The 26,611-nt window shown below is 37.2% G+C and overlaps 1 protein-coding gene across 2 annotated transcripts in view; it reads right to left on the bottom strand.

Annotated features, from left to right (window-relative positions):
* ryk (receptor like tyrosine kinase) overlaps window positions 1-26,611 on the bottom strand; it is an 87,083-nt gene that overhangs the window by 15,311 nt on the left and 45,161 nt on the right. For both annotated transcript variants that reach the window (XM_056750099.1, XM_056750100.1), the window contains 4 exons: window positions 16,260-16,346; window positions 11,467-11,536; window positions 5,754-5,886; window positions 1,606-1,715 (listed from right to left, as the gene is read on the bottom strand). In XM_056750099.1, coding sequence (XP_056606077.1) covers window positions 1,606-1,715; window positions 5,754-5,886; window positions 11,467-11,536; window positions 16,260-16,346 — 400 coding nt within the window. The remainder of the gene's footprint in view (window positions 1-1,605; window positions 1,716-5,753; window positions 5,887-11,466; window positions 11,537-16,259; window positions 16,347-26,611) is intronic.

Below are 26,611 nucleotides of genomic sequence, written 5' to 3'. Positions count from 1 at the left end.
TCCTATAGATAATCTCTGAAGGAGGTTGAGACTCCAATTTGCTGAGCGACAGCAAAGAAACCTCAATGATTGACAGAGGAGTGGACTAAAATGTTTCCTGGTAACCAAATATCAGAAATGTCTTACCTCTGTGCTTGCCAACACGGGTTTCTCCACCATGTACAAAGTTACGTTTTGCTCGGGGATCAAATACTTCAAATCATATAAATTAACCTTTATATAACATTTTGTTCCCTGATTTTTATTTTAATATTCTGTCTCAACCAGTTAAAATAAACCTACCATAAAAATGATAGACCCTTCATTTCTTCGTAAGCAGGCAAACTTACAAAATCAGCAGGGGATCAAATTATTATTTCCGTCACTGTATAAACTTATGGTTTGTTTCAGAACTATCAAAAAACACAATCCTTAACTTTATCTCCGTATCGAAATCCAAGATGTACCAACAGCGGTTCATTTAACAATTTATTGATTTTGAAAGTTCTGTGAGACTGTATTGTACAACGCAAGTTTATAAAAAGCGCTCATAAATGGATGTTTAAATAGTACCCTAATATATTATAAGTGGAAGGAAGCTTGGACCCAGAAACAGCATTCCTTACGTCGCAACCTAACAAGAAGATTCTGATTGTTTTTGATCAGTTCTCAGTTGAATTTGCACCGCACCATGTCTGCAAATCACGTATGAATCCACAATTCAACTGAGAGCATCAGAGATAGAAATGTGTTCCGTTACTGGTAATTAAAAAATAATCTCATACAGAAATCCAATAAGGGCGGAAATATAACAATCCAGTGCAAAATATGTTTGCTTTTACATTTTTTAACCACTGCTTCGTGTGGCTTATTGCTTTTTAAAACGGTTAATCAATATGCGTAGTAAGGCCAAGAAACAGATACAACAACAGTGGTACAGTGATATTTAGGCTATGTAATGTGGTCAGCACCCACAAACCAGACATTTTATAACGGCTTAGAATGCAGCTAAGAACTGACCATTTTATAAAACAGATTTGAGTAGTATAGCAACAGCATAGCTAAAATTTTCAGTACCAGAGGTGGACAGTACTTAGAATTTACTCTACTCAAGCACATACATTTTCAGATATCTGTACTTTATTAGAATGCTTTTGCTTTGGAAAAACTTTACTATAATATAAAGCATATATCATCAACAAGTTTTACTTCTTTATATTTCATAAATGCATTTTTGTATGTTTACATTTAGGCATTTGGCAGACGCTTTTATCCAACGCGACTTACATTGCTTTATCCTATACATTTTACATAGGTATTTGCAATCCCCTGGGATCGAACCCACAACCTTGTGTTGTTAACGCAATGCTCTTACCACTGAGATACAGGAAAGTTTATCTTTATTACTTTCTTACTTTGACTTATGTAAAATAGTTTTGTGAAATATTTTTTCCATCAGTGTCTAACATGACTGCGGATAGCAGAAGGCCACAGATTCTGTCAACTGACCATTAGCTAAACAATGTTTGGCTAATGGCCGATGTGTCAAAATGTCATTGACAGAGCAGTTGTGTACTAGTTTAAGATTATAAAAGGGAAGAAAATGTGAGGTCACATGGCACTTACACACAATTTCTGGCAGCCAGGTCTTTGTGAATGACCTCTCTCCGTGCCAGGTAGCTCATCCCGCATGAAATCTGTATTGCCATGTGCACCAGGTCCTGCTGAGAGATGGCCTGTGTGGGTAATCCCAAAAAAAAACAGTGATCAGAAAGATCAATTTGAGAGGATTTAATCACAGTGTAAAACATGGCAATTCCTGTTGCCTACATGTGGTGCTATAACTGTAACTGAATATTACAATGTAGATGACTTCGAAGCACGACTATTATCAAACATGTGAAGCTTAGGGCCTGTTGTTCATTACATGCCTGACTTACTAAAGCTACCTGTATCATGGTGAAACATCAGACTTTGTCAGGCCGCCACAGACACGCCCTTCAAGTCAGGTTCTTTGCATGTATCATCACCATACTACCATCTAGATTTCTTCAGGTCAGGACTCTTATCAAATGTGTGAAGTTTGAGGCCTTTTGGACATTGTATGCCTGAGTTACAACAACTTCCTTTTTTTCTGACGAAGGATGTCAGGATCTTCGCAATTTAACATGTCAAAGGCCTTTAGATGAGAATGACTAAATATGATGTTGATTGGATTAAAACTCTAGAAGGAGTTTGTTAAAGTACGATGACTACAAATGTAAAAAATTGCCTGAAATTTGCAGAGGAAATTCAATATTCGTGTTGGGTTTAGAGCTTCTTCTTTTCTTACACCTTTTTAAAGGTATTGGGGTGTTTCATTGGATTTGCAAATTTGCTGCATGTACGTGAAACATAACGTTCGGGGCACTACGTTGAACTGTTCTAGATGGTGCTATCGAGCCATTTTGCCATCCCTGATTTTGAAAACCCTAATAGAAATTAATTTTCACCAGGTCTGATGTGTGTGCAAATTTTTGTGAGTTTTCGAGCATGTTTAGGCCCTCACAAATGCGATCAAAGATGGAGAAGAAAATAATTAGAGCTGCAAGCAGCGATGATCGGGCCCTAGCACCGATGCCACCACCACCTGTTGGCTTTAGGAACAGTGAACAATGGGCAATATGCAGATATGCAGGTAGATCATATCAAATCTTTGTCATTTATTTGCATTTACCAGATTCTCTGCTGCCAGTTTGTGGCGCAAGACTTTAGGTTAATATTGACATATTCAACATGTCTTTCAGGTCATGACTCTTATTAAAACATGTTAAGTTTGAGGCAGACAGCAAATTCTTAATGGAAAAACACGGCACTTCAGCAATTATAAGAATTTTAAGTTCTTTTAAAACACCTGAAAAGAATATTCAAGTTTAGGCATCAGTTTTTAAGATATCAAGAATCCCCATCTTAGTTTTAAATCTGCTGTGTTTTTTAATTATTCAGTTGACGTGTCAAGCAAATCTGGTAAAAATAAGAGCTGATTTCAAAGCATTTCAAAATGGCAGACTTCCTGCTGCCAGCTGGTGGTGCTATAACTTTTACTCATAATAGACTCATCTATGTGATCGCCCATACACAACGTGCAAACTGCTAAAGTGGGATCAAAATCCGACAATGTATGAGGAAGTTATAATACACTTCCCGTTTCTCATTTCTCACCATAAATTCGTTGCCTAGCTACGGCCAAACCTTTTGAAACCGTTATACATATTTTTCCTTGAAGCTAAACCAATGATTCTGTGACTAAAACGGATGTTTTAAATCACTCATTTAATGAATACGATTTTAGATCTTGTGGAGATAGATGCTTTAAGTGTAAATGGTTAACATGTGAGTAAGCTCACGCTTAACCAGTGGCATTGCTTGGCCCTTTTCAGGTGGGCTTTAGCCACCCTATATTTCAAGTTTAGCCCCCCAAATAATTTGATGAATTATGTAATTAGTAGAGGAAATCGAGATCGCTGCATTATTTAATTAGTGTATTCTTCAGTTTACATCTGCAGCACATAGTGGAATGAACGTCATAAGCAAAGGAAATGGTGTGTGCATTAACATGACATCAGCATCTTAGTTATACTTTGTTATAAATGCAGTTTATATAATATGATGCAGGAGCGATACTAGACACACTCCTATTGGCTGCAAAAAGTTTTGTCTGCATTCACCCCTCATCACACCGTTATCTAGTTGTTTACCTCCAGCAAAATGACAGCACTTCACACCAATGAAAGCATTCCCTAGAAAACGATCATGATGATATTTTATTTGCTTCCATTCCGGTGCATGGCCTCGAGCAAACATGGGATCTTTTTTAAAGGGACACTCCACCCAAAAAATAAAATTCTGTAATGGATTAATCACCCTCTTTTTGTTCCAATCCTATATACATTTCTTTGTTCGGTTATACACAAAGATATTTGGCAGAATGTTAGCAACTGAAAATTCTTTGGCATCATTGACTACCATAGAAGAAAAAAATATAATGGTAGTCAAAGGTGACCCAGAACTTTTTGCTTTCCTACATCCCCAAAACATCTTTTGAGTTCAACAGAAAAAAACATACATACCATACCTAGGAAACCATTCAGATAAGTAAATATAGCAATAAAAACATATTTTGGCAGTTGTTAACTTTGATTTGACACCAGAAAATAATTGGGCTAGTTTTCATTCCTTTTGTCCCAAATTACTCCTTGCAACATGTAAATACTATCTAAATGTATACAGAACATAGACCAATTAGTTTGCTATCAATTTCTCAAGTTAAAGCTTTGCAAATTCATTTTATATAAAATTTAAAGTCCCCTAAAAGGGCCGTTAGTTTATTGCTGTTAGTGTATGGTTTAGGTTAGGGCATTACCAACGTAATTGCATTTTCCGTCATATTGCTTTTTTGTTGATGTCATCCAAAGCACATGTGCAAGCACCCTACCTCGTATTTTGCATACGGGGAGCAGAAGCTCATTTGCATTTAGAGACACATAAAAACGGCCCGTTTTCCATTGCAGTAACAAATGGTCATGTTCAGCATCTTATAATGAAAGATATGTGGTGTATTTTGAGCTGAAACTTGAAAGACACATTCTGGGGATACCTCTGACTATTTTTACATTGCAGAAAAAAACCTGGGATTGCGGTGCTTTATAGCTAATCTTAGACTATAAAAATTACGCGTTTAAACGTTTTTTCCTCTGAAAATTATTTTCCTGCCTTAAAATAGCTTAAATGTAACTCTCCACCCGGCTTAATTCATTTTATGCAGATACATGAATATACAAATTAGCTCCACCTCCACTCATTTGTACTCTGCAGTTCCAGACTCTGAAAAAACTAGGACGCTTTTCTACTATCGCGCCGAATCGTTCTAAGCACAGTCTGAAACGGTTGCAGTTATGTTTCCACATGAGCCTGGTTCGAAACAACGCGATTACAAACTGTTCTCGGCTCAGACTTTCAGCAAGGTTCTGTAACTTTGTGTTCAGACCAAACGCGAATGAAGCGTTAAGCACGAGTGATTTACATGTAAAGTCAATGCAAAGACGCGATAGACCTACTTGAGGCACGATTCGTGCGAATGAGGCAGTATATTTACTGTATACTGAGCCATTATAGCTCAGTCTTCTGTCTTACCGAGGCAGCGGGTGACACGTTTGTGTTTACATTCTAAAAGATTCTGTTATCTGCCCTGCGGTGGAAAATGAAACCATTTACGTACCGGCTGGTATGGATCGGCACGGAGAGGAACGATTAAGCAAGGAGAACGATTCGATGCGATGGTGGAAAAGTGCTCTAAAAGTGAAACTGAGAGTTGAAACAACAGTGCAGCGATTGATTCAGACTGAATCTATGCGCTAATATTGCATATTTAAGCATCAACTGCTGTTCCACAGGAGTCAAATTGTTGATGTGAATGGTTACAGGTTTATGAAGTCATTAACAGGGCAGTTTTAAACAGATTCTTTTTAAACTGTCTCTGGTAAATTTCAGCAATACTCAGTAATGGTTTAAAGTAATAAATTTGCACATGGTTTGTCTTAAAGCACATTAAAAACACCATATTAAAAAAAATATAAAAAACATGATTTTCAGTACAGGTGAAAAACGTAGCTTAAATGATTATTGTTTAAGTCATTTAAACTAATGAAAATGCATATACACATACTACATTCTATATTATGTGGTATTAAGTATTTGAAGAATATAAGTATTTAGTAGTAGTAGTTCCATCTCACCTGTGGGTTGTTGGCTTCAGCAAGTTTACACTGTCGCAAGAAAAGCTTGAGATTTCCCCAGTTCATATATGGCAACAGAACCATGGGCTTCTCACCATCTTCTATACAAACATGACTGATGGGTAGCAGGTTTCTGAGGTACCAAAGAGAAAAAAAAATGATTAAACTGGATTTGTGGCGCAAGAGGTCCGTTTTTGAAAATGGGGAATTCAGGTGTTTTTAAGTGGCACAGAGCCAGGCAAGTTTAACTTTTAATGATTTCCAAACAAATACACTATAATCTGCAGCAGGACCATTGCTATAGGGCTTGACCCACAAATGATTTTAATTTAGCTTTTAATGTTTTTGGCCAAATACACACCACATGAATGATCAATATCTCTCTAGCATTTGAGAGCGAGAGTAACATCATACTGCTGAAGATAATATTTTATGAACATAAAATCTTCTGTTAGCAGCAGCCTTAACCATTCACTTAACAAAATATTGAGAGGAAATCATAAAACATTTGTACAAGCTCTTATTCGTCCCGAGACCATAACGCATTCATCATCTTGGGTGCACAAAACTGTTAAACTATGAGAGCGGGGCGATTTTACCGCTCGCAGCGTCTTTCATCCCTTCAAGGTCTTGAGACCGTGGTGCAAGCACCATGCGCTTTGACTGCACGAAACGCTTTCTCTCGTAGAGTCGCATGTCAAAGGCACTTCAAACAGTCCATTGAAAGGCAATGGAGAGTTTGAAAAAACATGTATTTTTTGGCAGGACATGAAAACACACATACACAGTCTAATGTTTTGTAGTGGGTATTCATTTTCCCCTCCTAGCCTTAAGATCTTGGCACCTACAGAAATTTTTGTATACTTTTTTGGTCATATGTGTCAAACACAGAAACCTTGCACACTGAGTCCGATGCGTATTAATTAATCCGTTGCGAAGAAAAAGCATAACAATACAGCCTGACGCTGCTGTCGCTCTGCCTCTCTCCTTATCTCTCCTTTCATCCATTGCTTCTCTCCATTGACTGTTCCTTGCTAGGTAGCTGTCCTTACTCTCTCTACCTGCTTTTTCTTGCATACCTGTCAATACTCCTGTTTTTCACACCGATCTGTTGCCATACATCTGTTTTGTTATTTCACCCGTGAAACTCCAGTATTTCAGCTTCTCCCTTGAATGCAATCACGAACTGACCGACGGAGACAGCGAACAGCGGTCTCCCAGATTTTGCATAAAATTAAAGTAAACCAAATGTTGAGTAGGGTGTCTTCTTCAGATAGGCACCGTGGCTAGAAAATCAGTACGTAGTCCGGTAACACTTATAATATGCTTTTAATCATTAGTTAAGCATTTGCAAACAGTTAATTCATCATTTATAAAGCATTGTCCCTACATTAACATAAATCATTTAGTATAAATACGGGTGTTAATGCTTTATTCTTGATTCATAAACATATCAATTAAGTGTATTTTATTTATTAAATAATAATCAGTTCATCATTTCTAAATGAAATAAAGCAAATTCAAACCAGTTATTTAGGAGTTGTCTTTGCTTCATATGATCATTAAGAAAGTGCTCAACAAATTGTTAATTAATAATTTAAATGTACAATTATACATCTCATGATGTAGCAAGATAGTAAAATCGTTACTCAGTGTGTTAATAAATGTGTGTTTAATAATTCTCTAATACTTAGTTTATGAGTAATTCAGGTAGTTATAAAACATTAAGTATTTGTCAGTTTACTGTTTTTATGAGCTCATCTGTGAGCACTATTTATGCATTTTTTGTCAAACATTCCACCCAGATTAGACTGGTACCGTAATTGCCGTAATAACTCGTGTTTAGGAGGGAGCTGTTGATTTTTAAATGACGAGATAACTCGTCAATGGTGGGGAAAGAGTTAAAGCTGCATTTAGCCTAGATATTATGTATACAATCCATAAAGCACAGGTATTATCAGCTGGAACTCTAGCTGGAACTTTAGCTAGGTTTTTGTGACTGGGTCACAAATGTGCATTGACATTTTTCAGCTGAATTTCCAGCTAAACCGTTGATTGGATGTAAATATTCAATGCACATTTAGGACATAAAACCCGTGCTTGAGGGATTGCAAACATAAAATCTAGGTAAAATGCAGAAAAAAAACCTCTTTCCCCACCATTAACGAGTTATCTCGTCATTTAAAAAAAAAAAAAAACGGTTCAGCAGGACAATTTCAATGCACATTTGTGATCCAGTAAGTGAAAACCTAACTAAAGGCCCATTGCGTTGTCTAGTGTACTATTAAAGGTTCTGGAAAAAATTATATTACACCAATTAAGTGTGTATCTTCACACCACTGACAATCAATTTGGCGTTAAAGCTTAGCATAGTACATATATGTGAATTTCTGCACTGAAAGAAGCAGTAGAGTAGATTTGTATAAAACAAAATTATGCCTCTAAGGGTTTCAATAGAGTTAACCATGAAACGTTTTTATTAAATTAGGCCAAAGGGGCGTGCCTAATAGTTTGCATAGTTTCTTTAACATACTAATATGTCAAAATTCCTAACAGATTAAATGGGGCAATAGTGTGTCAGCTTCCTTCGAAGTAGGTAATGCAGTGAGGCAAGGGGGGATTACTTTCACCAGCCATTTTTAATGTGTATATGAATTAATTATCTGAATTAAGTATTTGTAAGACTGGATGTATCCTTGATGACATCTTAATCGTTTTATGTATGCTGAGGATTTAGTTGTTTTTTCTCCAAGAAGTGCTGGTTTTCATCAAATATATGTTATTATTACGGGGTACGATTTGATGTGCAATATATTACTAAAAGAGTGTTGCTACGATATGCAGAACAAAATAAATTTCCAGATTTTTATATGGCTGGGCAAACATTAAGTGTATGCACTATCTGGGTCAAATCATTACGGATGATATGATTTATTTATTTATTGTTTCATTCTTAATGCCCTTCCAGCATCTAAGGCTATATTCATCACGAGACCTAGTCAATATATACACAAGTCTGTTCTATAGAAGTCGATCCATACACAAGTCATGGGTGGGGCAATTTGGAATGCTCTGTTAATCTATGACGCATGTCTTTGGGCTGTGGGAGGAAGCCAAAGTACCCGGAGAAAACCCTTGCTGACATAGACTGATGCAAACTCGACACAAAAAGTCCTCCTGTACCAGCCGGGGCTCGTACCAGGGACCTTCTTGCTCTTAGACAACAGTGCTAACCACCAAGCCACTGTGCTCTGCTATACACTCAAACAAATAAGTTGCTAAGAAAATGTTATATATTCGGATGAGGTAAATGTAAACCTGTTAAGAGCTTATTGCACGTCTCTTTATACTCCCCCTTCTTAGTAAAAAGGAAAGTGCTTGTAAACTGCAGGATGCTTATAATGACTGCTTTAGTATTTTGTTGAATAAGCCAAGGTAGAGCAGTGCAAGTGAACTGTTTTGTAAGGGAAGAGTTCAGTCACTTCCATGTAAGTTAGATGATATGATGTTTTATTAACAAAATTCGGGAGGAGACGGAGCATATAATCAAGCCCAGCTTATCCGAATCAGTAAACACGGCTTCTACACTATCAGTTCAAGCGACTTATCCTATAAATAAGGCAGCTGCCTTACCAGCGTCATACTTCCTGCCATAATCGTTATCTGCATAGGTGAACTCGTGAATCAAAGAATATCATTCTAATGTTGATGTCAAACACTGGGTTTAGTCTAGTGCGATACCACTCACCGATGAAAAAACATAGGTATAATTGCCTTTTAAGTGTTTGCTTTGTTTTGAATTTGTGAATGATGTTTTGCTAATGGACCTCGTGTCTGGAAATAAAAGTTTCATTGAATATAATACACAGACGAACAGAGAAATGTGATACCTGGATGATATCGCGACTGGACGGAGGGGGGCCCTGTGCACCATGTAGCATTAGCCTTGTCGGGCTCATTTTCTCTAACATTAACATTTGTGTCAGATGCAGCGTACCCAAAGCGGCAGTAGAGTCAGGAGCGTTTGTTTTTGTTTCATTATCTCCTTTTCATATGTTGCACAAAATGTTGTTAAGTATCCTCATGCTTTTATAAGTCGGTATACGGAAATCCTTGACATTTTCTAGGAGGAATACGGTGTATATCTGTGTATCACAGACTACACTATTGCACATAGACACAAACGTGCCGTGACAAAAAAACGCACCGTGACATTGAAGTTGCCAAAGACATACGTCTGTATTACAAAAAGCTGTTTGTCCTGTGTAGGCTACACACATTTTAGAGAGGCATATATGATTGCTGTTAGTAATATTTGTGCGTGTGTGGTCTTGTGTGTGCGCACATTCTGTTGCATAAGAGCTCTCTCATTGGGCATTGCAAAGATACATTTGACACCAGCCGAAAGTTGGGGCAGATTTAACTTTTGCATTCTACAAATTCTGCCTGACATCTACGCTGATTGGTAGTCGTGGATTTCGTAACGCAACAGGCTAGAGAGGCACTGACAGGTAAAACGGCCTTAAAAATTCTGGGTAAACTGGATAAACTGAAGTTAAACTGGTATCGAGTATGGAGATTAAAAGATATTAATATACATATTAAAAAAACATCTTTAGAAAAATTATCTTGAATTTAGTGACTAAGAAAAAGGTAAACCTTAATTCAAGATTATTTTTCTTACCCCATTGGCAGATTGTTTTGCTTGTTTCAAGTACAACTTCACTGAAGTTTCATACTTTTGTTCTAAAATACTTATTTTCTTGGGTCGTTTTGTTCATCATGAAAATGCATCTTGATTCAATAATTTTTAGACATTTGCACTGGAAAACAAGACAAAACGTCTATGTAAGAAAGTCACTTTTGCAGTGTAGTTCTCTAACAAATTTGACTGTCTATAAAGACTTCGTGGGAACACAGAATGAGAATTTAAGGCCCAGAGTCTTAAAAATTAATGTGAAAGGTGTAAGTCAAGTTTTAATTTGTTTGAAAATATTTTACAGATGCCTTCAAAGTAAACTTGTTTTTTATGTAAAGTTTCAATGTGTTACTGTTGAAATGGTGATAAATTGATTGATGGTGTGTTTACCGATGCACTTGCACATGGATGTATGACAAGGAAAAGACACCTTGCCACATTGTAGCCATATCTGGGAAAACAGTTGTATTGTTTAAGTTTTATGGTTTATTTAATAAAATAATGACTTAACTTGTGTGGGTTCATCTGTTATTTCAAAATGTGACTGTTTTTACAGTGTTTTTAATGGAATAGATTTCTTGTAATAGTTAAACAATAATTTAGTAACTTTATTAATAGAAAAAAAAGAAATGATCTCCGCACATACATAAAATATGCTGAACACTGTTACCGGAAATGACTGAGCTGCATAACGGAGAACGCAGAAGACTATGTGCAAGTAGTCCATTTAAACAAATCACTCAGATTTCATTTCAGACAAATCTACAATTTTAAAGTATGTAACTGATTTAAAGAAGTTAAGAAAAAAAAAAATGTCTAACTTACCTTGTCTAAGCAGTTTATGCAATCAGGCCCATGGGTCTACTAGTTCATAGAGAACAATAGTGAAAGTATGTGTTTTTGTTTTATAATCCAGTCGGATCAATTTACTGGCCAGATAAAGCGGTTGGATAGGTTGGATTCTGTTTTTTTTATTGACAAACGCAAGCAAATGATGAGATGGTTTTTACTAACCTGTGGTGAAGCCCCCGTAGTTTACAGCTTTCTGTGAGCATCATGGTCACCTGAACCTCTGAAGCATGATCTGATTTGTTAAACACATGAACAAGTGGAGAGTCAGCAAAAGCTGATGCAACCTTGATCAACCTTAAGATCATACAAATCTCAAAGCATCATTCATCAAAATCACCCAAACAAATACAAATAATTGAGTAGAAGGTAAGTCTTCAAATCATTAGAAGAAAAGACTGGCACAAATTTTTGGACATCTCGTCAAATCAAGGTCACAGTTGATCAAGCAAATCCTCTTTGCATACTTTATCTATATTACATTGTCTGAGAAGTTCTGAGTAAAAGGTGCATGCACATCCTCAATAACCCTCCTTTTTCCACAAAAAAAGTCTTATTTCTGAGAAAGAAGTCAAACAGCTCATTTTAGCGCGTCTCACAAATTGCCCCCTAATTTATCTCGGAGAACAGCTTTTGATAGATAGATATTTTTTTGATAGATATTTGGAGAATATGGGTAGTGTATAATTTCCTTTCTCATGGGCCGGAAGAAATCGTCTTGGTTACGGATGTAACCTCAGTTCCCTGATGGAGGGAACGAGATGTTGTGTAACGGAAAACGTGTAGGAACCAAGTCTGGGTGTGCCAGTATGACGCAACTAGTAACCCTCGATGCATCCATTTCCTGACTTTGCACAGGATCTGTGAAATGAGGCTCACTGTCCTGCGGCCAGCTGTGCGCTAAGGCATCCGTGCCGAGGGGGACCTCGGACAGGGAGTACCAAAGCAGGCAATGGGTGGTGTCCAGGGAGGCGAACAGGTCTACCTGAGCCTGCCCGAAGTACACCCAAATGAGCTGGAATGTGCAGGGATGGAGTTGCCACTCTCCGCGAGGCATCAACTGACGAGAGAGCGCGTCGGCTGTCTGGTACAGGTCGCCTGAGATATATGTGGCTCGCAGGGTCCGGATCACCTGGTGACTCCACAGGAGGAGGCGTTGGGCGAGTCGTGTTAACTGCCATGAGCGAATGCCACCCTGGTGGTTGATATACGCTACTGCAGTTGTGTTGTCTGACTAGACCAACATGTACCTGTCCTGCACGAGAGGTTGTAGCACAGGGCAGTCCATCGCCCCGACACTGCATGCCCGTTGCACACTGCACCCCAACCCTGCAGTGAGGCATCTGTCGTCACCACGACGCGCCGTAAAAGGTCCGTAAAAAAGTCATTGAAGACCAAGGGGTTAGGGAGAGTCGGCAGAGAGGCCTAATGATCATAAGCCTGCTGCCAGTGTGCCACGCTCTCCAGGGAACTCGACTCTGTAGCCAGTGTTGGAGCGGTCTCATGTGCATCAACCCGAGGGGTATCAACCCCGCTGAGGATTCCATGTGTCACAGGAGCCTCTGAAATTGTTTCAGCGGGACCGCTGACTGAGCGCGCTCTGTAGTCAGTCGCGCTGTAGTCGGTCCCTGTGTGTACATAAGAGATCACGAGAGTGTGCCAAGATAAGCTAGTCAAAGATTGTTTAGTACCCGCACACCTCTCTCCCTGAGGGGAGTGAGGGCGGCTTCCATGATCTTCGTGAAGACTCGTCGGGATAGACCGAAAGGGAGGACTCTGTACTGATATGCTTGATCCTCGAAAGGGAACCGTAGGAATAGGCGATGATGAGAGAGAATCGAGACCTGAAGTATATGTCTGATAGACGCCAGGATACGCCTCTGCGAGAGCATCCTGAACGGCAACTTGTACAGGTGCCTGTTCAGGGTACGCAGATCAAGAATGGGGTGCAACCCCCTGCCTTTTTTGGGGACTGGCGAATTGGATCGAGTACCCGAGATGGCCTGTAGGTGACCGAGTCAATCGCCTCGGTCTGCTTCTCCACTGTCGAGAACTGTTGTGAAACGTTCTCGACAGTGTCGACAACAGCCCACCTTGCGCGATGGGTACGTCGGACTTTCTCGCCGTCACGCATCTGCGCCAGGTTGAGCAAAAGATGCCTCTCCTGGACAGCAAGTGTGGACATTGCCACGCTGGAGGAAATTAGCTCTTTTAGTATGCTCAGACACCTCTGGAGCCGCTGAGACACCCAGGGGAAGCTGCACCACGTAGTAAAAATACAACCTTTAATATTTGACAGTCAATTTTCAGTCCATATCACGGTTTAGCTAAGCTGGCAGTAAAAGCGTCAATAAATGTTTTCTTGATGATGCATAAGAGATATATGAGAACAAAAACAATTCACATAATTGAGCAGATGAGTAGACTGTGCGGCCAGCATATAAAAAGTATCTGCATTTCTTGCTTTGGTCTTCGTCACTAGCGATGTGACTATTGCACTCTATTGCTTCTTCTGGGATTCCCGGATGTCAAACTTTAAATTTCAAGCTGAATTTGAACCACAGAATTTGTGGAAGCAAATGTTTTGGTAACACTTTATAATAACTGCACGCTATGAATCATAAGTTAAGCATCAGTACATAGTTAATTAATCGTTTATGAAGCATTAGCCCCATATTAATAGACATTAGTAAGCAGTTTATAAATACAGCTATAAATGCTTTGTTCTTGATTTATAAGCCTGTATATAATATGCTTAATAATCAAATTTTCATACTTTATTAAGGATGAATTCATCATTTCTAAATTAAGGATTACATTACTTACAAACAAGTTAGTTAGGAGTTGTCACTGGTTCATGAGATCATTTAAAAAAGTGTAAGTAAATGATTAATAAACTCTCTGAATGCACATTTATACATCTTATTATTCTGACATATAGTAACAGTTACTTAATGTGTTAATAAATGCTTTTTAACACACATTCCTGCTGTAATTCATGATTAAGATAGTTATAAAACATTTACTAGTTGTCAGTTAACTATTTTTGTGAGCTCATCTAAAGTGAGTACTATGTATGCCTTGTAAAGCATTTACAAATGAGAGTTAAAGGCTCAGTTAGCTTCTAAACAGAAATAGGAAAAACACAACACAGAGGGATACAGAACATAGAAATATTTATTTCAAGATGCCAAAGAAATTAAACTGTACAGCTGTACATATTAATGAATATAAGATGATTTAATATCAAATAAAAAATAAACCTCTGCAAAATTAAAATTGTACAACCGAACGTATAAATTAACATTAAATGAATTGATATAAAATGAAAAATAAACTGTGAAGTGATATGCAACTCTCATTTGTAAATGCTTTACAAGGCATACATAGTCCTCACTTTAGATGAGCTCACAAAAATAGTTCTCTAACAACTAGTAAATGTTTTATAACTACCTTAATCAATCATGAATTACATCTGGAATGTGTGTTAAAAAAGATTTATTAACAAATTAAGTAACTGTTACTATATGTCAGAATAATAAGATGTATAAATGTGCATTCAAAGAGTTTATTTATCATTTACTTACACTTTCTAAATGATCTCATGAACCACTGACAACTCCAAACTAACTGGTTTGTAAGTAATGTAATTTTTAATTTAGAAATGATGAATTCATCCTTAATAAAGTATGAAACTTTGATTATTAAGCATATTTTATACATGCTTATAAATCAAGAACAAAGCATTTATAGCTGTATTTATAAACTGCTTACGAATGTCTATTAATGGGGGGCCAATGCTTCATAAATGATTAATTAACTATGTACTGATGCTTAACTAATGATTCATAGCGTGCAGTTATTATAAAGTGTTACCAATGTATAAACCAACATATTATGGCCTGAAAATTGTCTGTCGATTATTAAAGGTTGTATCTTAAGACAAGTTGAATTAAAAAATGTTTTTTTTTTAAATTTAAAAGGTAAATTTTGATTATTGAATTTTCAAACAATGAAATTGTCTGTAAAATGTTTCAATTTGAAATACTAACAGCTTAACTATACAACCATATTGAATTCAAAAAATGCAAGCACTGGTAATGCGGCAGATTTATTTTTGAATAGTGGTAATTTAACATGCTTTTTTGCTTCAAAACTAATGGGATTAAAATACTTCCATACATTTGTGCCCATTTGTGTGCCCATGGGCGTGCTGGTCTGAAAACGAGGTGTGTTCAGACTGCACCACTGACAAACCGAAACTTGGTCTTAAGTCAACGGCGCAATATTTTTTTTTATATTTAAAGTGCGCAATTTAAATATGCGTCTGTGGAATGCATGTTCCACAAACGCATGCCACATATTTAAAATGAAAGGATTAACAATGTAAAATATTTGAATTGTGTAAATAAAGATAAAAATCTGACTTGTCCTGTAGATGGTCGGCTTGCATGCTTTACCCTGTGCACGAGCAGATGCGTTTCCTCTAAAAGAAGCGTTCTGTTTTTCCACTTGCAAATTCCACCATGTAAATAGCGAATCCACCATGGCACGAGCGCTACAGGCTCTTAAAGGGAATGCGATATGAGGCTCTGATTGGTTTACTACGTGTTACTCCCCAAAAATACCTATAACTTATTAAGAGAACCCTTTTAGACCATGGTACGCTGACCATCCAAAGTGAATTTGGACACATATGAAAGTTCACAAAAAACTACACATTCTGTCATCATTTACTCACCCTCTTGTCATTTCAAACCTGTATGACAATCTTTCTTCAACAGAACACAAACAAAGATATTTTAAAGGATGTTGGTAAGTGAACAATGGAGGTACCATCATTTTCTTTTTGGGGTAAAAAGCACCAAAAAAAATTTGATTTAAGATATGTTGAAATATTTATTTTAGGAATAAATTTAGGAAATTGGACTCAAGGGAAGAATCTAATGAGGATGTACCTTTGACTGCTTTCACAAAGACTTGTTTCTCTTTGCTCGGGTCCTTGTCATCAACCAAGACTCCATGGAAAATGCGCCCAAAGGTCCCTGAAGATTAAAATAAAGACTTTCAAACAAAACTGCAAAAATGTGGGATCTCTGCACCTCAGTCTCCTGTTATAGACAGTCACGGCTGTACGTTAACTTGGCATGCAGCACTGGTGCTACAGAGGTTTAAAGTTTAGTAGGACAGGCCAAACAGTTGTAGCACACGTATGAAACATCTATTATATTTGAAAAAAGTGAATTTCATCAACGGGTCTATATAAATGACTGAATTGCACTAAAATAGTTTGTTATTTATAAGTGATAAATAAGTCTATAGGTGATAAAATTTATTATCTAAAATAACATGTTTTGCAGCACATAATAATTTTTTTGTAGACATATATATTTAAATTAATTGCTACTTACGTTAAGGTGAGTGTGCATTGCACACTGTTGTAATGGCACATGTGAAAATGTTTAGATAATAAAGCTTCATTACTTCCTTAAAAACATATACAGACTGCATTTAACTGTATTTATAGGGGTGGGCGGAATGACCAAAAATCTGTTTCATGGAATAAATAGTTTTATTTCAATGTAACAATTGATTTCACAATAACAAATTCCTATATATCTTATATCTAATTTTACTGAGATTAATTTAATTTATTTATTTATTACAGTTACTTTAAATACTCACCATAGTATTCTGTGTCTTTGGTGTATTATGAGTTGCCCATGCATGTATTAAGACATTTAAAAAAAAATTCAAAAAATGTAAGTGTCGGAACCAAATTCACTGCCTGAAATGCCTCGTGTAACTACAACCCAGCGAATCTACCTCATTTTGTGGTATGACTTTTTTTTAATTAATTACAATTTTGACACCGTGTTGCAATAGTTGGATAACAAAATTAATACTGAGACTAGTGAAATTTTGCTGATTTATATAAGATGTATCTTAAAAAAAATGTTCTCAGTGTAATCTAGTTCTATTCTTGTTATCCCATTCCCGGCATCAAGCGCAACAAGCGAGAGTCTTCTGTGTTTGACTGAATTTTTCCATGTATTTGTTTGATATGTGATTCATAAAATGTGTTTAAAACTTATTAAAATAGTTGCTCATATGATATTAACAAAAGTTATCTTTTTTTCCGCTTAATTATTGCTTGTTGAAAATAAATGGTTTCAGGACTTTGATTCAGTTAATTAACCCGGCTGGCTTTCCATGAACAATCTCACAATCTGATAACTAACCCGGCTGGCTTCCTTTAACCAATCTCACCGATCATCTTTCAGCCCGGGAGAAACCCCTACAAATAGACAAGACGGCTTACCCTCATTCTTTCTACATTTTCGTAGCATCACTCCTCCAACCCAACTTCTCACCATCAGCCTATTTTTACCGCAGCATAACCAGGCACACACCGGACCCGGGGCAATCTCCCCGGGACACCACACAAAATACGCATTATATCCGTCCCCTATTCACGAGGGGAACTCGTGAAAATACTGTTCCAGAACAGTACAATCTGAATATTCAAGTGTGTACAGCGCATTTCACTTATGATTGATTCATGAATCTGGGAGAGATCAAAGCCAGCTGTGCACGAAAGCTTATGTTAAAAAGTGGGGCAATTCCAACCATTTCAAATTCGCAAGGACAGTCTGGCTCTTCAGTTTCGCGGCCTGTAAGTATATTTTCATTGTAAAAGACTTTGTCACGGTCTAACGTGAGTTGAGTTTTTAGTGTGTTTGTAGGGCATGTTGTTTTTTGTATGATCTGCAAATGCAGACATGCGTGCAACATGAAAAAAGACAACGTATGCCTTAATAATAAGTAATTATGTTCCAACTAGAGGCAACTAATGTAGTGTTTAAAAAGGGGTTAATTGTCTTTGTTGAGTCGTGACGAGACATGGAGTACATTGGTTGATCACTAACAGCAAATCTTTATAACATCGTACATAAAAGGTAAAACAGTTAGATATAGACATACATACAAACATGCACGGTGTGTGGAAAATACAGTGTTTTTAACCTTAAATAGTGTATACACATTGCATTATATCTCAAACAAACGATAATACTCGCTTCAGCCGCGTCATATCACCTCTTTAAAATGTAGGCAAATTATGAAAATATACGAAAGATATCAAATTAGGTTCTGATAATCCAATTTATATATATTTATCTTCTGGCTATATCATAGGTATACAGTAGGAAGATAGACAACAAGTATAACAATGAAGTATGAATATATGCACAAACAATGATATCATTATATGACTGGTGTTATTAACTAGTGTTCATGGGGTCTGTACTGTAGGTCTTCATAGGTCTACACTCTATTAGATTTAAACTTTAAGTCTTTAGGTTTGTTTATTGTCCCGCTTGTCTTTGCACTGCGAGTCTGTAGTGTCTCCACAAGCGTCTTGCAGTTTAGCAGCGCGTAACGTTAAAAGCGCTCACGTGGCAAACATCATCGCACGTTTCAACGCACGTTTCGCCTTGGCTCGCCTAAAGTTAAACTTTCTGGTTTCCATTATGGGAGTTTCCATGAGAGATAACAAAACTGGAGACTCACGGCAAAAACAGCAGGTATGGAATTGACCCAGCACCCGAAATAATATCAAAACACTTCAACACAGCCTCCATTTGCTATTTGGGTCTATTTATGTTCTTATTTGTTTCGTGTTATATCATCTGCCATGTTATCTTTGTTTATTATGCGCCACTTACGTACAGTGAAGATTGTCACCGGTGCACTGTTAAAACCAGACTTAGTACAAAAAGTAGTTTTAAAATAATGGTTGTATTCATTAAGGGAAATAACAATCCAAACATTTCTGACCCATGTGAAAAAGTAATTGCCCCATAAACCTAATAACTAGTTGTGCCACCATTGGCGGCAAGAACTTCGATCAAGCGTTTGCGAAAGTCTTTCACATCGCTGCTGTGGGGAGATTTTTGCCCACTCTTTTTGCAGAATTGTTTTAATTCAGCCACATTGGAGGGTCTTAGAGCATGAACAGCCTTTTTAAGGTCATGCCACATCATTTTAATTGGATTTAAGTAAGGACTTTGACTAGGCCACTCCAAAACCTTTATTTAGATCTGTTTTAGCCATTCAGAGGTGGGAATGCTGGTTTGTTTTGGATCAATTTGTTTGATGATCTGGATCATTGAAGCATGACAAATATGCAAAAAAACAAAAAATTCAGAAGGGGGCAAATACTTTTTCACACCACTGTTCTACCAAATATAATTTTCTTACTAGCAGTAGAATGGGATTGAATGGGATGCAACTTTTTGAAGCTCCAAAAAGTGTATCCATTGCTTAAAGAATACGCCCTTTTCATAAAATGAAGGAACTTAACTTCCGCCTTTTCGCAAAGCAGTGTCTTGCCACAAAAAAGGAGAAGAAGAAGCACTTCTGTTTTGCAGTCGTGCTGGAATATAACAACATTCTGGTGACGAAAGCTCCTGCACAGAGGAGACGGTATCCTTTTGGAACAAAACTAAAAATGCCAAGTTCGTCACCAGAATTTACTACATGCCTTCGTCATTTGCCGGAAAAACAAGCCTCAGGTTCACGCACAACCGAGGGAGCAGTATCGAGCAGTTCTTTGATGGATGGATAACCTCTTTGGAGCTTCAAAAAATTGGCCCCCATTAACTCCCATTCTACCGTTTGGAAGAAAAATAATATGTGGTGTTATAACTCCGACTGCATTATTCTTCAAGAAGAAAGTCATATTCAGTAACACTGATCAGAAGTAAACTCCAAATGTGAACAAAACAGAAGATTTTATCCACAATATACATTTTATAATCGTTAATGTTGAATTAATGTTAATGTATTCGTGGCCATATACAGTAAGACGCAGACTAAACTTGGCAGTTCATTCACTTGCAAACAAACAAACAGATGACATATTTAAAAAGCAGGTGTTCTGTCGATTTTTGCAACCCTTTCAGATTTTGCTTCCACCATACAAATTCTAGAACCAACCCCTCCTCCAATCCAACCCCTAGACCAGCAGTACTAAAGTGCACATTAAGTTTAGCTGTACATTGATGTACTTGCCCAAAGTAAGTTTCTAGACCTAGTATTACCACATAGCACTAGCAGCAAATATTTATCGAGTAAATGAACTTTGAAATGTGTGCTTGGGGCATTCAAATAAAAGATCATTCAGTTCGTCAAAAAACAAACCGAATGGCCCTTCGGAGGGATTAATCTGACACTACCCCAAAATGTCTAATAAAAATTATTTTCTTTGGTGTTCCTTGGGTAGATTAACTCGGTTTTATAACATTTTATGAATAATAGAGTAGTTGCATCAGGTTTGTGCTATGATGTACACAAAACGTTTCAATGATTGAAAAAAGGTGTAATATAAATTATCTTCTATAATTTCATCCATCTTCTATATCTTCCATAACATAAACCAAATGACACAAACTCTTGAGGAACAGTTTGTTTACATGAAATAGCGCCTTCTGAATTCACATGTGTGTAGGTCTCGAGTTGAGTTGAGGGATTCCCTGGAATCCAATGCACTCTTTGCATAAGCGTAGTGACAAACTGGCAAGCATTGAAATCTTTTAATTATGTCCATGTTATTACAGGCTTTCAAAAACAGATTCCACTTCTCAGTTCACGGGAGACAGGGAGAGGTGCTAATGGCTGGCTATTTGAAAGAGCAGAGCTTTGAGTAAATGTCTTACACCTGCAGGGTGACAAATACACGGACGACACTGTAACACTGATAAGAAAGTAAACTCACCGAAACAGAAAATATTTGCCAAGATATGCATTTTACAATCGTAATGGTCTTAATTTACTTAACATATTAAATTGATTAAATATTATATCAAAATACTGATATGACTCAACGTTTAAATGACAAACAATTTAATGTTTTCCTATCTTCATTATTACCAAATTCTTATTTTTCTATCACCGACAGGTCTCCAGAATAGAGATCGACCGATACATCGTTTTTCAGAAACTTTTCCCGATTTTGAATACATTTCCCATCATCGGGTATTTGTTTTCTAATATTGGATTCACCAATAAGCTCCATCTTGTGGCCGTTTCAAGAATTGCGTGCAGGACCGTCAATGCAGCAGAGCCTCTGAGGGGAGACGCAACAGAAACGACAGCGTGTTCAGGTTATGTATACACACTTGCTTTATTAATCATTTATATTTAAAATGAGAGCAACTAATGCACAAATGAGATGTTACATTTAATGCCTGATATGTAGCTTATGCAGCTTGGCTAATAGAGATAAATTCACAGAGTCACATTGCCAGGGGTCTTCAACTACTTTTCTTTAAGGGCCAGATTCCAAATATCTAAATAGGATGCGGGCCAGTTTTTTGACCATATCCTCATTTCTTCTGTAATTTTGTATTTCAGTTTTTTATTGCGTTTTGTTCCTTTTATACTGTTTTTGTATCACACAAAATTGCATCCAATATTTGTGTCTTTTCATGAGATTAAAATAAAAGGGAATTTGTCTTTTTCATTGTATTTTAGATTCCTTAATGCGTTACTTTACCCCCATATTGCTGCTAATTTACTCACCCACAGACCCCTAGTACATCCAAGTTGTGTGTGGCATTGTTTGTTTTTACGAAGTTATTTATGAAGATATTTGGTTGAATTAATGAAATGTAAATCAATAAAAGCTAATACATTAAACACAAAAGCAAAAATTGCCCTGTGTGACGTTAAATTATCGTCTTATAAAGCGAATCAATTGGTCTGTGCAAGAAACTGAACATTATTATCACATCTCGGGTGAATTCCAATCGCCTTCATGTGCCCCATGGGGAGATCCTTTGGACTGCGAGTTCTGGAGGGAGATGAACAGCTTTTTTTTCGTAAATATAGCCATTTAATCATACATAAAGAATGCAGTAATAAAAATATATGATACAACTGTTCAAGTGGTGTACCCTTCTTGAAGTTAGCCTACTTTCAAGGGTGCAAGACGCGTATTAGAACGTGACCTATTGCGTGCGCAAACCGACTCCCTGTGGATGTGGATTTAAATTAATTAATTTGGCAGACGCTTTTATCCAAAGCAACCTACAAGTATGAGAGCATATAAACATTTTATCAACACGTTAAACAATACCATTGGTTTGCAAAATTGGTGATTATAATGTAATAAATAACATTAAGTTCTTGGACAGACTGATCAAAATCGCTTTATAAGACGTTAATCGTTGTGAGCAGAGAGAATTACTTTTCATGTGTAGTTTGGACTTTTAATGATGTGGCGTCTCAGGACATGCATGTCTTAAAGCACACAGTTCTTAAAGTCTTATTCGAAATGTTAAGGCGGTCCAGGTAATGATGATTGCCGGGCCGCATTAGGCACTTAGGCCAGTTGACTAGCCCTGGCCTAAGCTATCAATTCCTCCCTAATAAAGAAGTAACTTTACATAAATTAAATGAAACAGCCATGAATGGATTCATGTCGGGAATAAAAGAGCTGAATTAAATTACCTTTGTTGTCAATGCTCATCATTCATATTGCTGTTCACTCACCGGGTTGATGCTCTGGATACTTTAGCATAGCCTCCGCATGTAGCTAACTTTTAACAAGATTAACTCGTTTAAAACACCCTAAATTATACTTTCATCAATTTTATAACCATTATTTCACAAATAAACATTAAAATAAATACAGCCCTGTGAAATTAATTATTTATTATCTCCACAAGCAATCGCATTTTGAATGTAACGTTAGTAATTGCATATATAAACAGTGCTTTGTCCGTAGGTATTTAATAAGCAGACAAAAATATATAACACAACATAGATATGCATTGATTTATATTCCGTTTTGTTTGTAACATTCATGACAATGTATTATTCCATCAATGTTTCCCATATAATGCATTTACTTATTCAGAGTCACATTTAAAAATGTTTTCTCCATCCGTGATAGTGACTGTATCTGTGATCGTCTAATGAGAAGATAAATAGCCCTTCCGCGTCTTCTCTCTTTTCTGACCTGTTTGATGTGAGTTGACAGGCGTCTGCTCTCCCCCGTGTTCACATGCGCTCTCTTTCTCAATGAGCTCAGTGTGTGTGTGCTCGCGAGTCCACGGTCCCTACCAATGAGTTTGGTGCAGTGTCTGCGTTTGTGTTTTAGACCCCTCTATTATTTTTATAATTGGTTACAATAATTTATTTTTGAACAAAGACACATTATTAACAGTGCACTTTATTTTCACTCTTTCAAACTATAGATCCAAATGTTTTGCTTTGTATGCAAGGAGGGAGTTTGTTCAGTTGTGTTGTAATCAGTGTGTCAAAAACAGAAGTATAAATGTAAATAAACACCTGTTCTGCTTATCGGGTATCAGGCACATAAACATGGTAATAATCGGTATCTGTTTTTAAAAAAACAAAATCGGTCAATCACTACTCCAGACTAGCTTTTTTCCTATGGGGCACTGTAGCCCCCGACTGAATTTTTTTGGAGCGCAAGCAGAAAATTTAGGGCCACACCTTAAATCAGCCTGCAATGCAATTATTTACATTTTCCCCAAAAAAGCTTTATTACTCACACATACTTTGATAATAAATAGACTCAACTCACAGAAATTACAATGTGCAGTTTTATATGACATTACTCAATACCAGGGTCATGCGGAATCTGCAAACGTATTTGTATAGAGATTGTTTAGACTCTGAAAACACCAGACCAAATTAGTACTCAATTCATTTGATCCAACAGAAAATGTGCATGTAATTTTTGTATGAAAAAGTATATATGTAAGAGCCATTTTTGTCTTTACTTTGAATTATGTACATGTATGTCCAGTAGGGGTCAGTCTTGGTTAATTGTTCTCCGAATATAGGTGGTAACCTTCCTTCTGGTAACAGGTGTTGCTGGAGGGAAGGTGCACATAGTTTTTGACCGCTAAGCTAGGCTGTCTGTATCATGCTATGTTAGTCTTTGTAAAGGTGAAAGACTGGTGGATCTATTGACTGTTTTTGGATTCTTGCTTACATGGAAATGAAGACCAGTAACGGTAAAGTAAATCTACGAGAATGAGCATTCTAACATCTTGTGTGGACATTCTTTGTGTAGACTTGAGGAGATTTTGATTAAACAATACAACCATGACTTCAAAGAGAGTGCTGTAGAAGAGCAAGGATTTTCAAGAGTGGTCATTAGATTCTTGGAGATTGCTGAAAGCTCTGTCAAGCTTGACGACAATCATTATACCTTGGAGTATCCATTTAAAAAGGATAATGTGTATCTTCTTAACAACTTCTCTATGGCCAAACAAAGGATACTTGAAATGAAGAGGAGATTTCAGAGAGATGAGCAGTTTTATCAGGAGTATGTTGCATTCGTCAAAGAAATGATTAACAAAGGATATGCAGAACTATTGCCCACTCAGCAGCTGAAAGGAGACACCTGTAAGGTGTGGAACATGTCTAACCATGGTGTACGTCATTCCAGGAAGAGGAACCTGCGGGTGGTTTTTGATTGTGGTGCGTCATTCAAGGGAACATTGTGGAGATGTTGGTCTAGTGGGTTAAACCACTGAACTGGTAAATCAAAGGTTGCTGGTTTGATCCCAGCAACCACCATCAGTGTGTCCTTGAGCAAGACACTTTACTCCATGTTGCTCCAGGGGGATTGTCCCTGTAATAAGTGCACTGTAAGTCGCTTTGGATAAAAGCGTCTGCCAAATGACTAAATGTAAATGTAAATGGAACATCATTAAATCAAGTCATTCTTCAAGGTCGCAATTTTACAAGTACATTGCTTGGTGTTCTCTTAAGGTTTATGCAGGAGTCTGTAACTGTCATTGGATACATACAGGCAATGTTGTGCCGCCTTTGCTTTGCGAAAACAGCAGATTGGATGGAATGTGAATTAGATGAAGGTAGTTCAAACTCTCAAAGATAATTGTTATGTAGAGGTTTCCTTAAGAGTGTGGCATCTGAAGAAGAAGCAGTTTCTATAGTTCAAGATCTTTCCAATCTCTGTCAGCATGGAGGTTTTACTCTGATAAAATGGATTAACAACAAGCACACTGTCCTGCAAACCCTTCTCCAGGAGTGTCGAGCCAAAAAGTGGAAAGAGCTGGATCTGGACAAGGACAGCTTGCCTGTTGAGCGGGCTCTTGGTTTGCTATGGTGTGCGGAAACTGACTCATTTAAGTTCAAAATGGAGATTCAGGAGAAGTCCTGCACAAAAGGACTTCTCCTGAAGTCCTAGTAGTCCATAGTGAACACAACACTTTAGGTTTAAAAAAATTATATAAAAGCGCAATCTACAGACAAGTAAATATCTGCAGGAAATTTAATTGGGTTATTAGATTAGAAATTTGGGATGAAGGATGTGGGGGGGATTAATTACATAGAGCAGGTTCAAACTGTAGAGTTTGAACGTTATCGAATAGGGGTTTGGAAAGCTTGACAAAAAAGGTGTTAGATTGGTGAAGAGTACTTAATTTTCCAAAAAGAAAACAGGGCATCGCAAGACCAGAATATAAGGATTAAAGTGGATGTTCCAGAATGACCCTCTGGGTCAATGGAGGGGTTAATGCGGACCAATCTGCCCTTTGACAAGGGGGCTCTATGTGCCACCTTGCACTGTACGAGCCTATGCTTTGCACAAAGAGAGGAAGAATTATGCCTGTCCAGGACTGCCTTCCATGTCAAAAAATGCAGCAAATGAGGACTTATTACACAAGGTATGCTCAATGTACAGCCAGAAGGGGAATTGCATGGAAGAGCAAGGAGGAATGTCATCGCTGCATGGTGTGAAAAAACAACAGTATTATAAATACATAAACTAGGGAAGCAGCTTATTATCAATAAAAAAACTGCTAATATGGGAAAAAGAATGATGTACTGGGAAGAAAAAGGAAAAATTGTTTTGTATCTGGGTTAAAAAGCACGAAACATCAGAAGCGGTGTATTGCTTCATAAACCGCTAAATACATTTGACAGATTTAGATTAAGGGGAAGGCCTATGAGAAGTGGTCTAGAAGAGGGTATAAATAGCAGTTAAAATCTGCATAAAATCTGAATTAGTTGGTAGGCGTGCAGTAGGGCTGAGCGATTAATTGAAATCGATCGCGATGCGAGACGTTGCGATTTGCTAATAATGTAAATTCTCTATATCTGTTTTGCTAATTTCACTTGGATGAAATGAAACATTCAGCACATTTTCTACTTGTTTTTAAAATGCCAAATACTTCAAAACGAGTAAATCAGCCTATGTATTCAATAGTAATAGTATTTAACGCAATAGAAAACTTTATGAATT

Source organism: Triplophysa dalaica, chromosome 6, assembly GCF_015846415.1.
Source record: "Triplophysa dalaica isolate WHDGS20190420 chromosome 6, ASM1584641v1, whole genome shotgun sequence".
Classification (NCBI taxonomy): Eukaryota; Metazoa; Chordata; class Actinopteri; order Cypriniformes; family Nemacheilidae; genus Triplophysa; species Triplophysa dalaica.
This window is presented reverse-complemented; position numbering and strand designations above follow the sequence as displayed.